General features: G+C 45.1%; 1 protein-coding gene across 1 annotated transcript in view; it reads right to left on the bottom strand.

The window, feature by feature from the left end:
• Positions 1-5,983: 5,983 nt before the first annotated feature.
• The window catches only part of LOC109887418 (nodal modulator 1), a 31,282-nt gene continuing 20,091 nt past the window's right edge, over positions 5,984-17,174 (bottom strand). The window contains 17 exon segments of the mRNA XM_031831834.1: positions 5,984-7,440; positions 7,612-7,704; positions 7,985-8,104; positions 9,414-9,515; positions 9,819-10,013; positions 10,241-10,382; positions 10,686-10,813; positions 11,027-11,140; positions 11,447-11,573; positions 11,925-12,084; positions 13,056-13,357; positions 13,539-13,634; positions 13,727-13,790; positions 13,990-14,077; positions 16,091-16,227; positions 16,489-16,620; positions 16,976-17,117. Coding sequence (XP_031687694.1) covers positions 7,309-7,440; positions 7,612-7,704; positions 7,985-8,104; positions 9,414-9,515; positions 9,819-10,013; positions 10,241-10,382; positions 10,686-10,813; positions 11,027-11,140; positions 11,447-11,573; positions 11,925-12,084; positions 13,056-13,357; positions 13,539-13,634; positions 13,727-13,790; positions 13,990-14,077; positions 16,091-16,227; positions 16,489-16,620; positions 16,976-17,117 — 2,274 coding nt within the window. The 3' untranslated portion in view covers positions 5,984-7,308.

The following is a 17,174-nucleotide window of genomic DNA, read 5'->3' as shown; positions in this document are numbered from 1 at the left end:
TCGGCCCACAGCAGCCTAGCTGAAGGAGGCAAGGGGGAGCCAGGAAGAGGGGGATGGGGCTTGCTGTACCCAAAGACTGCAACGTCATGACACATATGAGATGAGTAACGTAGGATATGTAAACATTATTAAAGTGGCATTATTTAAAGTGGCAACAGCCTCTCTATGTTAGTGATGGCTGTTTAGCTCTCTGATGGCCTTGAGATAGAAGCTGTTTTTCAGTCTCTTGGTCCCTGCTTTGATGCACCTGTACTGACCTCGCCTTCTGGATGATAGTGGGGTGAACAGGCAGTGGCTCGGGTGGTTGTTGTCCTTGATGATCTTTTTGGCCTTCGTGTGACTTCAGGTGTAGTTGTCCTGCAGGGCAGGTAGTTTGCCCCCGGTGATGCTTTGTGCAGACCGCACTACCCTCTGGAGAGCCTTGCGGTTGAGGGTGGTGCAGTTCTGTATCAGGCGGTGATCCAGCCTGACAGGATGCTCTCGATTGTGCATCTGTAAAGGTTTGTGAGGGATTTAGGTGACAAGCCAAATATCTTCAGCCTCATGAGGTTGAAGAGGCACTGCGATGTGGAGATGTTGTTTCCTACCTTCACCACCTGGGGCAGCCCATCAGAAAGTCCAGGACCCAATTGCACAAGGCGGGGTTGAGACCCCGGGCCTTAAGCTTAATGAAGAGATTGGAGGGTACTATGGTGTTGAATGCTGAGCTGTAGTCAATGAACAGCATTCTTGCATACCCTGTAGGTATTCCTCTTGTTCATGTTCATGGAATGTGTGCAATGTGATGGTGATTGCATCGTGATTGTTATATCCTTCCTGTTTGGCCCTGTCCGGGGGTGTCCTCGGATGGGGCCACAGTGTCTCCTGACCCCTCCTGTCTCAGCCTCCAGTATTTATGCTGCAGTAGTTTATGTGTCGGGGGGCTGGGGTCAGTTTGTTATATCTGGAGTACTTCTCCTGTCCTATTCGGTGTCCTGTGTGAATCTAAGTGTGCGTTCTCTAATTCTCTCCTTCTCTCTTTCTTTCTCTCTCTCGGAGGACCTGAGCCCTAGGACCATGCCCCAGGACTACCTGACATGATGACTCCTTGCTGTCCCCAGTCCACCTGGCCATGCTGCTGTTCCAGTTTCAACTGACCTGAGCCCTAGGACCATGCCCCAGGACTACCTGACATGATGACTCCTTGCTGTCCCCAGTCTACCTGGCCATGCTGCTGCTCCAGTTTCAACTTCCACCTGACTGTGCTGCTGCTCTAGTTTCAACTGTTCTGCCTTATTATTATTCGACCATGCTGGTCATTTATGAACATTGAACATCTTGACCATGTTCTGTTATAATCTCCACCCGGCACAGCCAGAAGAGGACTGGCCACCCCACATAGCCTGGTTCCTCTCTAGGTTTCTTCCTAGGTATTGGCCTTTCTAGGGAGTTTTTCCTAGCCACTGTGCTTCTCCACCTGCATTGCTTGCTGTTTGGGGTTTTAGGCTGGGTTTCTGTACAGCACTTTGAGATATCAGCTGATGTACGAAGGGCTATATAAATAAATTTGATTTGATTTGATCGTCATTGGACCTGTTGGGGAGGTATGCAAACTAAAGTTGGTCTAGGGTGGCTGGTAAGGTAGAGGTGATATGATCAATGACTAGCCTCTCAAAGCACTTCATGATGACAGAAGTGAGTGCTACGAGGCGATAGTCATTTAGTTCAGTTATCTTTGCCATCACACTGTATACACGGCTGTGACTATAATCAAAGAGAATTCTCTTGGGAGATAATGCGGTCGGCATTTGATTGTAAGGAATTCTAGGACAGGTAAACAAAAGGACTTAAGTTCCTGTGTGTTGTTATTGTTACACCATGAGCTGTTAATCATGAGGCATACACCCCCACCCTTCTTCTTACCAGAGAGATGTTTGTTTCTGTCTGCAAAATGCATGAAGAAACACAGTGGCTGTACCGACTCTGACAACATATCCTGATTGAGCCATGTTTCCGTGAAACAGAGAATGTTACAATCTCTGATGTCTCTCTGGAAGGCAACTCGTGCCCTAATTTCGTGCACCTTGCTGACAAGAGCCTGGACATTGGCAACTAACATGCTCGGAAAAGGTGGGTTGTGTGCTCGCCTTCTAAGGCTAACCAGGAGGCCGCTCCTTCTGCGGCGACGACATTGTTTTGGGTCGGCCTCTGGGATTAGATCCAATGTCCAGGGTGGAGGATCCGCTTCGGGAAAGTCGTATTCCTGGTCGTAATGCTGGTAAGTTGATGTCGCTCTTGTATCCAATAGTTCTTCCCGGCTGTGTGTAATAACAGTTAAGATTTTCTGGGCTAACAATGTAAGAAATAATACATAAAAAAACAAAATACTGCATAGTTTCCTAAGGACTTGAAGCGAGGCGACCATCTCTGTCAGCACCATCTCGATATCAGAGGCAGCTGGTGATACAATTACCCTTCCTCCCCTGATCAACCCCTCTATAAGTCATGTCTGTCTGTCATCATCCTTCTATGAATATTTAATATTCATTCCAAATGGCACCCTATTCCCTATATAGTCCACTACTTCTGACCAGAGTCCATAGTGCTATTGTAGGGAACAGGGTGCCATTTGGGATGCATTTGGGATGCTACTAATGTCTCCACTTCACTCCACTCAGTTCCACGGCTCTCTCGTCAAGTGTCTGGTTTGGTATTAATGTGTCACTGTGTTTTGTGTCCCCCTCCCTTTCCCTGCGATGACTTGTGTCTGGGTGAACGTGTTGTGACTGACTGGGACTGAGTGAGTCAGTGAGAGAGAGAGGCAGCTGGTGACTGGGTTTTGGATGGCAGTAGGTGGTGTGTGTGTGTGTGTGCGTGCGTGTGTGTAGGAGGGTGTGAGGCAGAGTGTGACGGAGCACCGAATGCTGGCTGGCAGTGGGTATAGCGGTCGTCTGAGGCAAACAGGGCTGGTTTCTGTGTGTGTGTGCATGCGTGTGTGAGTAGGGGTCGTCTGAGGCATGCACGTCATGTAGCACTTTAGCAAAAACTACGATGTAATGGGAGAGACAGATGTTCAAAATGGCCCAGTGCAATTTGAAAAGTGTCACCATCATGCAATTCTATATGTAAATAGATGAAGAGCAAATGGTGATAAATGCTACTCTTCTTTAATACGCAGTGTCGATATCCACCCAGACTATTTGATAGCTTAATCAGAGTAATAAAACCACACTGTGCAGAACAGAAGTGCACTTCCATGGCACGCTGACGTCATCGGATCCCATCTCTCCCACCAACATGCTTCCTCTCAGCACTATAAATGCATGAACATGAAATAGGTAAACAGATACAACATGCAATTTTCCATCGAGGATATTTGATAGTTAATTAAAGTAACAAAAACCATAGCAGAATTGAAACAGTGTTTAGCTCGTGTCCTACTCTGGACTGCTGCAGAATTACATGACACGATGACATCACCAGATCCCACCGCTCCCACCAGCATGCTTCCTCTCAGCACTACCAGGGATGGTTTGTATCTTCTCTCCTGCTCTGACACAGACAGAGTCTGCGCCCCCAAAAGCAGCCTATTACCTATTTAGTGCACTACTTTTGACCAGAACCCTATGGCCCTGGGTCAAAAGTAGTGTACTATAAAGGGAATATGATGTCAGTTGAGACACAGACGGACAGAGAGGTAGTGGAGGTTCCCACGGTGACTAATAGGCTGTATTTCAGAGGGGAATTACAGTAGTCCAGAGAGGAGAGCAGTTTAATCCACCAAACCATTACAGCCCTGCAGACTAGAGTTACATCCCAAATGGAAACCTGTTCCCTACATATTGCATTATTTTGACCAATGCCCTATGGGCAAGACTATGGGTTTTGATCAAAAGTAGTGTACTATATCGGGAATAGGATGTCATTTGGAATGTAGACTGGGACGGAGTGGAGCAATGAGAGAGCTCTCAGACACCAGCCATCATTTTCACAGGCTGAGGACCATCAGACAGACCTGGGTCCAAATAGTATTCAAAATTATTGATGTACTTTGACTTAGCATTTGCTCCAGCCTGCCTGGAATGACAGATGGGCAGGGTTTGCACTTCTGGGGCTATTCCATTGGTTTCATTGGGCCGGGCAAAGCTTCGACAGCATTTGAAACATTTTGGATGCTATTTGAAGCCATGTCTGGCTGAGGGCTATCAGCTCTACCCTCAGTGGGGAAGCTGTAAGCTTGAGGGAGAGGTCAACAGTGCAGGGGCCAGGGATAAGGCTGGTCATGGTGGGGATGGAACGAACACATGCTGTACCTGTTCTTTTCACTCTGTCATTTAGGTTAGTATTGTAGAGTAACTTCAATGTTGTTGATCCATCCTCAGTTTTCTCCTATCACAGCCATTAAATTTTGTAACTGGTTTAAAATCACCATTGGTATCATGGTGAAATCCCTGAGTGGTTTCCCTCCTCTCTGTCAACTGAGTTAGGAAGGACGCCTGCATCTTTGTAGTGACAGGGTGTATTGATTGAATCAAATTTGATTTGTCACATGCGCCGAATACAACAGCCTTACCGTACAATGCTTATTTAAAAGCCCTTAACCAAGAATGAAGACTAAGAAAATATTTGCTAAATAAACTAAAGTAAGAAAACAAACATAAATGAGGCTATATACAAGGGGTATCGGCACCGAGTCAATGTCCGGTGGTACGGATTAGTCAAGGTATTTGAGGTAATATGTACATGTAGTTACGGGTAAAGTGACTATGCATAGATGATAAACAGTGAGTAGGACATGATTCTCATACTGTAGAAAAGAAGCCTTGACTGTATCAATCAATCGTTTCCTTACCCAACACTGCCCCCCGGAGACATGGTCATGACACAACACCACCACAACACAACGTCTATACACACAGAGTGTACAAGCATTAGGAACATCTTTCCATGACAGACTGACCAGGTGAAAGCTATGATCTATTATTGATGTCACTTGTTAAATCCACTTCAATCAGTGTAGTAAAAGAGGAAACGGGTTAATTCAGGATTTTTAAGCCTCGAGACAATTGAGACATGGATTGCATGTGTCATTCAGAGGGTGAATGGGTAAGACAAAAGATTTAAGTGCCTTTGAACGGGGTATGGTAGTAGGTACCAAGCTACCAGTTTGAGTCAAGAACAGCAACGCAGCTGGTTTCACACTCAACTGTTTCTCATGTGTATCAAGAATGGTTCCACCACCCAAGGGATATCCAGCCAACTTGATACAACTGTGGGAAGCATTGGAGTCAACATGGGCCAGCATCCCTGTAGAACACTTGACACCTTTAAGAGTCCATTCTACGACAACATTGGGGCTGTTCTGAGGGAAAAAGGGGGTGCAACTTAATATTAGGAAGACGTTCCTGATGTTTTGTACACTCAGGGTATACAACAATTTGGTAGGTGCAGTGAAATGTGTCGTTTTACAGGGTCAGCTACAGTAGTACGGCACCCCCGAGGCAAATTAGGGTTAAGTACCTTGCTTAAGGGCACAGATTTTTCATCTTGTCAGCTAGGGTATTCGACCCAGCAACCTTTTGGTTAGTGGCCCAACGCTCTATCCGTTAGCAGTCGCTTCTGTCCAAAGCCACATACATTTGTTGCATGGCTCCAGGAGGACTCGAACCCAGGACAGTTGCACACAGCTCTACCAACTGAGCCAAACAGGAGCATATTTTCCCATGTCAGATTTGATTTATCATTAATTTCACACAGATCAGACTCTTCAACCCGACTCTCTCCGGCAACCATAACCTAATTGGAATTTGTTTCAACTCAGTAAATAGCCATTGGCCTGTTCATCTTTTTCTTTTAAAAAATTGTCCATAACTAACTAAGAAGAACAGAAGAATAGCGTACCATGTACAACAAGAGATTGATTCAGGTGGTTCCATTTCACATTCAGCATTAATATTACCACATGAGGAGAAACTTGGATGAACCAATTACATTTTCTTCAGTAATTATTTAAGATGATCAAATATTTTATTTTAGCTTAAGGCAACGTGAGGTCAAGACAAACATTGTACTGCAAATCCTAAACTTACAAGTGAGTTTTCCCTTAGTCATGCAATGATGTCAATGGGAAAACCTGTACAAATTTGACTTCTAAAGTGAAAGTTGGGATTCGTCACAGAATTTGTTGAGAAAATCTATCCTCGTACGTAGTAGATACTTGTCTGATACATTTACACTTGGTTGCCTTTGCCTTCAGATAGCTTGCATACTTTGAAATCAGAACGTTTATTTTCTCAAAAAATCAAACACCGTAAAATACATTTGCTTCCAAACTGCTCATCATTCACATCAGATAAATGTTAATAAATTAATAATTATCACTAACATAGTTATACCCCTACAGCTCCCTACCTGAAATCTTAATTTCTTATCTTGTTACTGTAATGATTAACCCTAACCCTTTCAAACCCTTAGACCCCCCCCCACCCTCAAACCACCCTCTCTCCCTGAGCAAACGGACACACCAACACATAAAATCCACCATGCTTCAAACTACCACAGCCTGTAGAACCCATTATAGAAACATGACATAACAATTCCTGACCATTATGACAAACCATTCCATACTAAGGCCAGGAGTTTATTCAGACCATGTGATCTGACCAGGAACCATTTATAGGCCAACATCTGGTCAGGTCATGTGTTCAGGAAAAAAAAACTCCTGGCCCTCCTTATGACACATGCAGTGACTTGAACAGTTGGCTGAATTGGATGTGATTCAAATGAATGTCACTGCACATCATAGTAAATTACTCGTCATGAACAGTTTGTCACTTTTATAACGAGCTATAAAGCTTTCATGATGCATCGTTACCACAAAGCGTGACCCTGAACCCCAAAATCCCCAGAACCCACATTGACATAACCACCTCCCTTATTAAGACCTCCATAGTGGGTTTTTTTCTTTTCTCAATTCATTCATTACAAATGTAAAAAAAACTAAAAAGCAATAGTGGCTCATATACATATCGACCAAGGAGTCCCACAGAACAGAACTACACAGCCAGTCTTCCATAGACCCTTCCATAGAACCCATGCTGGTAACATCAGTCCATAGAGCCTGGTTGGCTATGGGGTATTGTACGGTAAAGTATGCTATGGTACAGTATGGCTGCGACTGAAATGGCCCTATCCCCTACATAGTGCACTACTATCATAGGGTTCTGGTCAAAAGTAGTGCACTATACATGGAACAGGGTGCCATTTCAGACACAACATGTCTGTGGTTCCTGTTGGGGTAGTTTACATGCTAGATGTTAGGTCTGTGGATCATGTGCGTCGTGTCTTCTGTCTCTTGGCCTGGCGTTTGGCCTCGTCCAGGGCAGCGTTGTCCCCACCGGCCTGGCTCAGGCTACGCACCCCCTGCAGACGGCTCACCAGCTGCAGCAGCAGGGGGATCACCTGGGGAGAGACAGGGAGTTATATATAAATAAATAAATAAATAAACACACACACACTTATGCCATAATACAAAGGTAATAGGAGGTCTGCTTGAACATTTACCAGACCACTCAATTACAGTACATTGGATACATGATACATGGCTATGCAATAGGAGTGGAGGCAGTGTACCTTCTCATGGTTGTAGGCTGCCAGCAGGAGCAGTAGAGTGAGGGGTAGAGCTATGTAGGAGCCCTGGGCTACGTCCTGGTCAGGAACTTTACGCTGTGATGAAGAACATCACATTGGGTTCTCATTCATTATTCAGAAGACACACAATGCAGACTTCTGTTTTATCACTGTAATGAGAATATTCTAAATGTATTACATTAGTTGTAGGATGAACTAGGATGAAGTTGCCTGTAGACGCTGATCTGTTTTGTGCTTTCCCACATAAATGGATAAGGTTAGAATGTGGACAGGATAAGCTGATCTTAGATCTGTGGCTGCGGAGAACTTCTAGCCGGAGGATTCAGCCCTGGCGGAGTAGGTACTGTGTACTTACATTGGGGTTGAAGGTCAAAGTGATGTGCTTATGGTAGCCTGTAGAGGTGAAGGAGACTTGGGGCAGAGAGAAGTCGTACTGGGAGCGAGACAGTGTGGAGTGCAGCATCAACACATAGGTCTGTATTGGGGGGGAGGACACACAACAAAAAAGTATATTTATGGTGATGACAACATCCTCTAATGTTAATTCCACTGACCCAGAACCTCTGGATAAACCTATACACTACTTTCTATTATCAGGCGAATAGCAACCATTAAAAGGCCCAGTGCTGTCAAAATCCTGTTTTCTATCATATTGTACAACAGCTGATGAAACTAACACTGTATAAGTGTGATAGATGTGAGCAGTGTAATTTTCTGAAAGTTAGTTGCTGGATTCAGAAGTTGGGACTGTGCTATGAGGCGTACAACATGTTCCTCTAAAGGCATGGAATGACTTTGGGTGTGACGTGAAATATCTAGGGATTTGTGAGAAAGTGGATTATTAATACCATAACACCAGTGTCTACTTTAACATGTAAAGTCCACACAACTTCTTCCTTCCTTCCTTTTTCTCTCAAACACACACATCTAATTATCATGCTGTTTAATCAGCTTCTTGATATGCCACACCTGTCAGGTGGATGGATTATCTTGGCAAAAGGAGAAATGTTCACCAACCGGGATAGAAATACATTTGTGCAAAGAAATTGAACTAAATGAGCTATTTGTGCGTATGGGAACATTTTGGGCTCTCTATTACTTCAGGTCATGAAACACGGGACCAACACTTTACATGTTATATTTAGTTCAGTATAGTTAAACCATAATATGCTTGTGATTGGTTTGTAAAGACACAGTAGTTAAGTTTGCCATCTGTAGTATAGAAGTCAATGTAAGTAATTAACAGTTATTTTTTTCTGGATCAAAATGGGGCGTAGGTGGTGGGTTCGGGGGGGCCGGAACCAATGGTTCGTTCACCAACCAACATTTTAGACCGAAAACATTTTTCCATCCTGAAAAGTACTTGTCATTTTTTTTGACAAAGGCAGCCCGAAAACACACTGACTATTATATCTTGAAAAAACGACAACTTAATTAAGAAAATGTATTTCTATATGTTGTACATTGTTAAACTGACAATCCCAAAATAAACAGATTAATTTTGTTCTCGGATTTCTCTGTTGTCTTCTGCTTTAATTGATAAAATATTGTTATTATTTAGATTTCTTTTCGTTTCTGGGAAGTGTATTACGACTTTGTTAAATACAACTTAAATAAGTTGTGATTTGATTTAAGTAATACCACAACCCAGAAGAGCCATTTCTGGGTTGGGTACAGCAGTGCTTCAGGTCTCAGGAAGGCAGTAATGATGCTTCCTTGGCTATCAGCTACACACATTTCTAGCCCGCCTTATACCACCTTACATACTAATAGCACATCCATACCTCTCCATCCCTGTCCAGAGGCGGGAAGTGAAAGAAGAGGGACTGTCCCAAAGACACACTGTTGATGGGGTTGTCAAGGTTGTCACTCTTATACAGCTTCACCTGCACGGGACAGGAGGAGAAATACAATTATATGGAGCCATAGAATTAAATAGAGGACTCTAGATGGATATAACACATTTTAGCATTAGTCCTCTTACGGGTATTGTAGTGAGGGGACCTTACAGAGAGGGTGGGCAGGTGTTCTGGTGAGGTTTTATGGGTATTGTAGTGAGGGGATCTTACAGAGAGGGTGGGCAGGTGTTCTGGTGAGGGTTTAAGGGTATTGTAGTGAGGGGATCTTACAGAGAGGGTGGGCAGGTGTTCTGGTGAGGTTTTATGGGTATTGTAGTGAGGGGATCTTACAGAGAGGGTGGGTAGGTGTTCTGATGAGGTGATGATGTTCCCACTCAGGTCAAACTGGTTGATCTGCCTGAAGGCGATGATGTTGACTCCCACGATGTCGGTGCTCCCAACCTCTATGGAGCGGTGCTGAGGGAGGGCTCTTTCGATGTGGTCGTTGCCCTGTGCTCTCAGCTGGATCAGGTATCTACAGCCAGGCTGTGAGAGAAGCTCAAAGTTAGCAACACAAAAATAATAGCAGAGCTATTAGCAATTGCAACAGCAGTGTTTGGGGGTATCAAACGCAATTACCCATTCTGCACAAAGTAACTCTTACAAATGTGTTGTAACGTTACGTCAGCTTCATAACTACTTTATGTGCTTGTATACAGGCTTTATAACTGCTTTATGTAGCCCTTATGAAGCCTCAAAAAGGCCCGACTCACCAGCAGGCCCCTGAGCCTGAAGCGTCCCTCCTCGTCAGTGACTGTGTCCTCGCTGTAAATACTACACTCTGCCTGTCCCACTGCCTCCACTGACACATCCCTCTCAGCATCTCCACTCAGGGACTGAACTGCCCCATAGCAGCTGGATAGGAAGCAGGAAACCAGCCATTTTGGGGATCGATAGGACAGACAAATAATTACACATACCGCCATTTGGGGATGGGACTGTTAAGCTCCTTGTCAAGTAAGTCAGCAAGAACAGGCCTGAATAAGATTTGTTACAATAAAAAGAAGTGGCTAGTGATGGCTGGGGGGGGGAATTGAACATCATTCTGCCTTGTTTAGTACATTTTTGCAGTTAGTTTAAAGCTCATTGGGTTTCACTCACTTTCTATGAAAAGTGCTACATAGATAAAGATTGATTTGATTGGCCCGTTTCTAGTACCTGTATGCGGTTTTGAATCCGGTGATGTCGATGCTGAGGTTCTGTCCCTCCTCGACGGTGATCATCTGAGAGGCTGGCTCAAACCTGAACTCCTTCATCATGGGCTTGAAGTAGTACTGGCCTGGGCTCTGAGGGGAGGGATAGAAGGGAAGAACAGATGAGATGCAACCAATAAATGCCCCCTGCAGTGTTGCTGCACCAATCCAATCAGCACCAGTTCACATCACACAGAATATAGACTTCCACCTAGTAGCCCGGTGTGTTTAATAGTCAATCATTCAGGAGGAGGATAATACAGGGATGAAGTAGGTGTTGAGTTCAGTCAACATCAAGGTCCTTGCCAAGTTGTTGAAGGTGAGGACACCAGTGTCCTGGGTGAGCAGGTTGGATCTGAACGATCCTCCACTGAGAGACAGCAGGACTCCAGACAGAGCGTGACCATCCTCTGACTTGATCTAGGACACACAGAGAAAGATAGGAGATATGACAATGAACACACTGTATAAGACTATACAAACACTGCCGCAGCCAAAACTATATTTAAGTTGCAGTTCGACACCAAGGCAAAATTCCAAAAGAACACTGTTGAATGGCAATACATTCGCAGAACAGACTCATCAAGTATTTATTAAAACAACCCTCACCCTACCGAAGGAGGGATAATGTTACTAATTAAACAAAAAACTGTTTTGCCAACAAGACAAAAGCTAATAAATGGCCTGTTCTTTCCACTGAGCTCGCTAGTAGTATGTGTTCTGTACCTTGAAGGTGACTCCAGCCAGGGCGAAGGCCTTGAAGTCTCCCTGGGTTCCCTCTACAGTGCTGAGGATGAAGCCCTCCTTACTGGCACTGACGTCATAGTGACGGTCACTGTGCAGGGGACCAACACTGGGGAGGGAGAAACAACCATTAGAGAGTCATTTAGATTGACTTGTATTACTGTACGTTTCCGAAAAATGTCACAATCAAGGAGCATTTACCAAACACCATGAGAAAACCTGCCTGAAGCTAATCTAAAGCAACAAATATGTAACATGGTGGACATTTCAAGTGACTAGATTAAGACGCAAAGTGGTCAAATGTATTGTTAAAAACAACAACAAGAGCATGATTTGAACAAGAAACCCCAGCTTGCAAGATGTTTTGCCTGATGCCTTGGGCAAGGATGAGTAGGCCATGCTAGCCTTACGGCTAACACAGCAGTGACCGAGGTTATGGTTAGGGGATAGTCATGTATACCTGTAAGCCCCGTTCTCGTTGGTGGCGACGGTGACGAGGGGGGCCTTGGCTCCTCTCTCGGTGATGGAGATCTCCACCCCCTGCAGTTCTGGAGTCACTTGGCCCTCCAGGAACAGACCAGCGCGCCCCGCGATGTCCACCACACGCCCTGGACAAGACTCTGTGAGAAGGGGACAGAATAAGAGAAGGTTTATAGATTACTGCTGGACACAGACAGAGCTTCATGGCCGGTGATGTCCACCACACGCCCTGGTCAGATCTCTGTGGATGGGTTCCGGTAGGGGCCGAGAATAGGGAGTTACCATATATAAATGTAGAGACAAAAACAGGTTATACACCTGTGGTGGAAAATTACTAAATGAGTTAGGCTATCCCGTGTGATACTACTTAACATATAGCAAGAGACAATTCTCTTAAGTGTTTTTTTCTTCTAACCCGATACAAATGTGTCTTTGTGTGACTCAGTCATTTTCCATATTTAACTAGGCAAGTCGGTTAAGAACAAATTCTTATTTTCAATGACAGACGGCCTAGGAACAGTGGGTTTCTGCCTGTTCAGGGGCAGAACGACAGATACCATGTCAGCTTGGGGGTTTGAACTTGCAATCTTCCGGTTACTAGTCCAACGCTCTAACCACTAGGCTACCCTGCCGCCCCGTATAGCAAAAATCCGTTTGGGTGTGACCCCAGCATGTGAGACATCCTGTGTTTTTACTATCTGTGAGCTGTGATAAATGCAGTTAGACAGTTGAGCCCTCGAGCTATCAACCTCGAGCCATCTTAAAATCTGCAAAGACAAACCAATCGCCTTGTACACACTATGTTCCGCCCCTGTTTACACACATCTGCTAAACTGCCATGTAGACAAAAGGTTGTACTTTCTATAAAAGTGAAGAGCCAACTCTGTTCGTTAGGCTTTTAGCACTGCACTGTTGTGTGGATTGTTGACTGATCCATTTTTTGCAAATCGTATTAAATATAATTGTTGTTTGAAGAATCTACAGTCTCTTTCCCCTTTGTTTAGAATTTCCACTACACAGAGAGATATGCAGACAGACACCACAGACCAAACACACACACACACAATAACATAACACAAAAGAAGAGGATAACAAGGAAGTGAACTCCGACCTCCAGTGATAGTAGCCTCAATCTCCGGCGGATAGAAGAGCAGCTCCTTGGAGGAGGGAGTCACAGTGATCCTCTCCCCAGCCCTGGCCCAGTAAGAAAATTCGTAGTGAAAGGGGCTAGTGAGCTCATCAGCTCTCTCTTGGATGGGGGGCTGGCTGTCACCTCCATCCTCAGCCTCTTGGGCGCGTCTCTCCCTCTCCTGGCGCCGCAGCTCGATCTCCTGCAGCTGCTGCTCCTGTCTCTGCTCCTCCAGGCTTCTCAGAGGGCCTAGGACCAGAGCTGGCTCAGACTCTATGGAGGATCTGATGGAAGACACAAACAGTGTTTAGGTTAGACTATGGACGACCTACAGGAGGAACACCGTGATAATCTTTTTTGTTGTTGTTGTCACATTTAGAAAAACAATCAAGTAATTTCATGCTTAAACGCTAATTCTGGAAATGCATGTAAATCTCCAACTTTTTGGAGATGACGGGGACTAACTTGATGGTGACCGTGACATCCAGGATCTTATCAGTGGTGATTAGGCCAGTCATGTGATGTCTCACCGCAGTCAGGGTCAGGATAGTGGGGGCTGACCTGAAGGAGACATTTAGACAAGTAGAGTCATTCACTTTGGTGGGGCTATTTAAAAGGAAAACATAGAAATGGACCCAATAGAACACCCTTACGTGTCGTAGGTATAATAGTCCTGTTCGAATTGGTGGCAAGATCGAGGAGTCACTTTGTACAAACCTGGCAAAGGCAAGATTAGATGATTAATAAGCATTATATATATATATACACACATTTATTTGACTCATGTATCTACTGGTAACCTATATTACCCTAGGTTAGTCTCATAAAGACACATTTTATTTTCCAAAGAGAGGTCTTTCAGTAAGGATATTGAAGAGAATCGAAGACAAGTGAAAAGAAGAGGAGTTTCTCCCACCAGGCTTGGAGAGACAGAAGCGGTTGACCCCCTTGGAGAGGTTATAGACGCCAACGTTCTCAGGCTTGCTGCCGTCCTGAAAGAACTCCTGCCAAGATACATAGACACTCATTTAGACTTTCACACCATCAACCACGATTATGTAAAATAACGTACAAGCTATTTAAGAACCATTATGCTCGAACTATTCACTCATACTCTTTCTTATCAGAGCAGCTGTCCAACAGTATGTGCACAGCTGCTCGTCGAACATCTCATTCCAAAATGGGCATTAATATGAGCATTAATATGGAGTTGGTCCTCCCTTTGCTGCCACAACAGCCTCCACTCTCCTGGGAAGGCTTTCCACTAGATGTTGGAACATTGCTGCTGGACTTGCTTCCAATCAGCCACAAGAGCATTAGTGAGGTCGGGCACTGATGTTGGGCGATTAGACCTGGTAGCCAGTTAGCGTTCCAATTCATCCCAAAGGTGTTTGATGGGGTTGAGGTCAGGGCTCTGTGCAGGCTGTCAAGTTCTTCCACACCGATCTCGCCAAACCATTTCTGTATGGACCTCGATTTGTGCAAACTGTTGCCACAAAGTTGGAAGGACAGAATTGTCTAGAATGTTTTTGTATGCTGAAGCATTAACATTTCCCTTCACTGGAATTAAGGGGCCTAGCCCAAAACATCAAAAACAGCCCCAGACAATTATTCCTCCTCCACCAAAATGTACAGTTGGCGCTATGCATTGGGGCTGGTAGCGTTCTCATGGCATCCACCAAACCCAGATTCATCCGTCGAACTGCCAGATGGTGAAGCATGATTAATTGCTCCAGAGAACGCGTTTCCCCTGCTCCAAAGGCCAATTGTGGGGAGCTTTACACCCCTCCAGTCAACTCTTGTCATTGCACATGGAGATCTTAGGATTGTGTGCGGCTGCTCGGCAATGGAAACCCATTTCATGACGCTCCCGATGAACATTTTATTGTGCTGACGTTGCTTCCAGAGGCAGTTTGGAACTCGGTAGTGAGTGCTTAAACAGAGGACAGATTTAAAAGGGCTACGCGCATCAGGACTCTGCGGTCTCGTTCTGTGAGCTTGTGTGGCCTACCACTTCGTGTCTGAGCAGTTGTTGCTCCTAGACATTTCCACTTCACAATAACAGGATTTTCATGTGGACTAGACCACGCGCACGCATGTTGATTTTGTCCATCCACACCAGACACGATAAGCATATGCAGGTTGAAATATCAAAACAAACTCTGAACCAACTATATTCATTTGGGGACAGGTCGAAACACACAAAACATTCACGGCAATTTAGTTAGCTAGCTTGCTGTTGCTAGCTCATTTCTCCTTGGATATAAACATTGGTTTGTAATTTTACTTGAAACGCACAAGGTCATCTACTCCGACAATTAATCCACAGATAAAAGGGTAAACCGATCTCCTCAGGCTTCTTCTTCTTCGGACTTTATATATAGCGGCTGGCAATCAACTTTAAGGTGCATTACACCACCAACTGGACTGTGGACCTCAGTTTGTCTTTCAATCACCCACATTTGGTATATGCTCCTAAAAACCAATGAGGAGATGGGAGAGGCGGGACTTGCAGCACGTCAAGCTTCACAAAAAGAACCAAGTTCTATTTTAGCGCCTGGCTATGAAGACGCTCGTTGACGCACGCAAGCAGCGTGGGTGCATTGATTGAATAACGTGTACATCTATTTTGAAACACACACGACGTGGGCGGTGTGGTCAACAGGTTACAGTTGACCAGGGCAGCTCTAGCAGGACAGATTTGGAATAACTGACTTGTGCCACGTTGAAAGTCACTGAGCTCTTCAATAAGGCCAATGTTTGTCTATGGAGACTGCATGGCTGGGTGCTCGATTTTATACACCGGTCAGCAACGGGTATGCCTGAAATAGCCAAATCCACTGATTTACGGGGTGTCCAAATACATACTTTCAGCCGTGTAGTGTATAACAAGCATAAACAGAAATACACGCAGGAACACATAACAGTACGCATGCACACAACTACACATATGAACAAACCTAAAGACACACGCTCTCTGTCCCCTACAAACAGCCCTCCCCTGTGTTACTACTGACCAGGGTGATGGCGTGGGACAGGGAGCAGCGGAGGATGTAGCCTATTTGTCTGAGCTCTACTCCCAGCACGTCAGAGTCCAGCACCTCCACCTCCACTGACTTGAGCTTCCAGCACCACTCCTCATGGGAGATACTCACTGGGAGGGAGGAGAGCAGAGTGTCAGACATACATAACCTAGCCTGAGAGACTGGAGTACAGCCTGGCTTTAGTGTATGGATTTCTTCTCCGACAACATTGACCATCCTATAACATACTTACTTGTTCAGTAGACACATAACAGAAAAAACAAGGAGCTACTAAAAAGATCATGTCCATCATTTTCCATAGCAACAATTTATTTGTATTATTATTTTTAAATACCCTTTTCCCCAATGAACACGACCCAGGAGGTCCGTACCTTTGTATTTGCCAGGCAGGACGTGGTCGAAGGAGATTTCCATGGTGTCACCGCTCCCCGAGAGGAGCACGCTCCGCCTCTCCCCCTGACGACTCACCGGCTGCAGGGTCACCGACAGGTCATCACAGTTCGCTGGGGGCCAAGAGGTCAAAGGTTATTCAAAGTGGCAAAGCCGTGAAAATGATTAGCTTTCTAACGAGAATGCTAGGACTAATAAGAATATTCAGATTGACTGTTTTCAGCGTTTGTCCTGACAATGACCCAGTTAGGCATCAAAACACACTCAGTCTGTCTAATAGAAAAGCACTTTTAACCATGACGGTCTTCATTCAACAGAAAATGCGCCCTACTCTGTTCCCTGTTGAATAGGAGTTACTTCTCCCTAAGGGGTTATTGTTAACCTTGAATTATTCCTAATTGACATCTAAACAGGAAATGTACAGAGTGTGTCATAGACTAATGGGAGAGAACTCCAGGGCAGGCGTACCCAGACAGTAGACCCTGCCCGAGACGGAGGCCATGAACTGGGTGAAGAGGAGGTCGGAGAGGGGCCTGTCCACCAGGGAGACCTCCAGAGCAGCAGGCTGCAGGGCCAGGCCAGCCTTCACCTCCGCCTCAGAAAGAGACACCTGCAGAGAAGGATGGAAGACAGGATGAAACGTTAGCCTAATTACAGCCAAGGTAAA

This window comes from Oncorhynchus kisutch, linkage group LG1 (assembly GCF_002021735.2).
Source record: "Oncorhynchus kisutch isolate 150728-3 linkage group LG1, Okis_V2, whole genome shotgun sequence".
NCBI lineage: Eukaryota > Metazoa > Chordata > Actinopteri > Salmoniformes > Salmonidae > Oncorhynchus > Oncorhynchus kisutch.
This window is presented reverse-complemented; position numbering and strand designations above follow the sequence as displayed.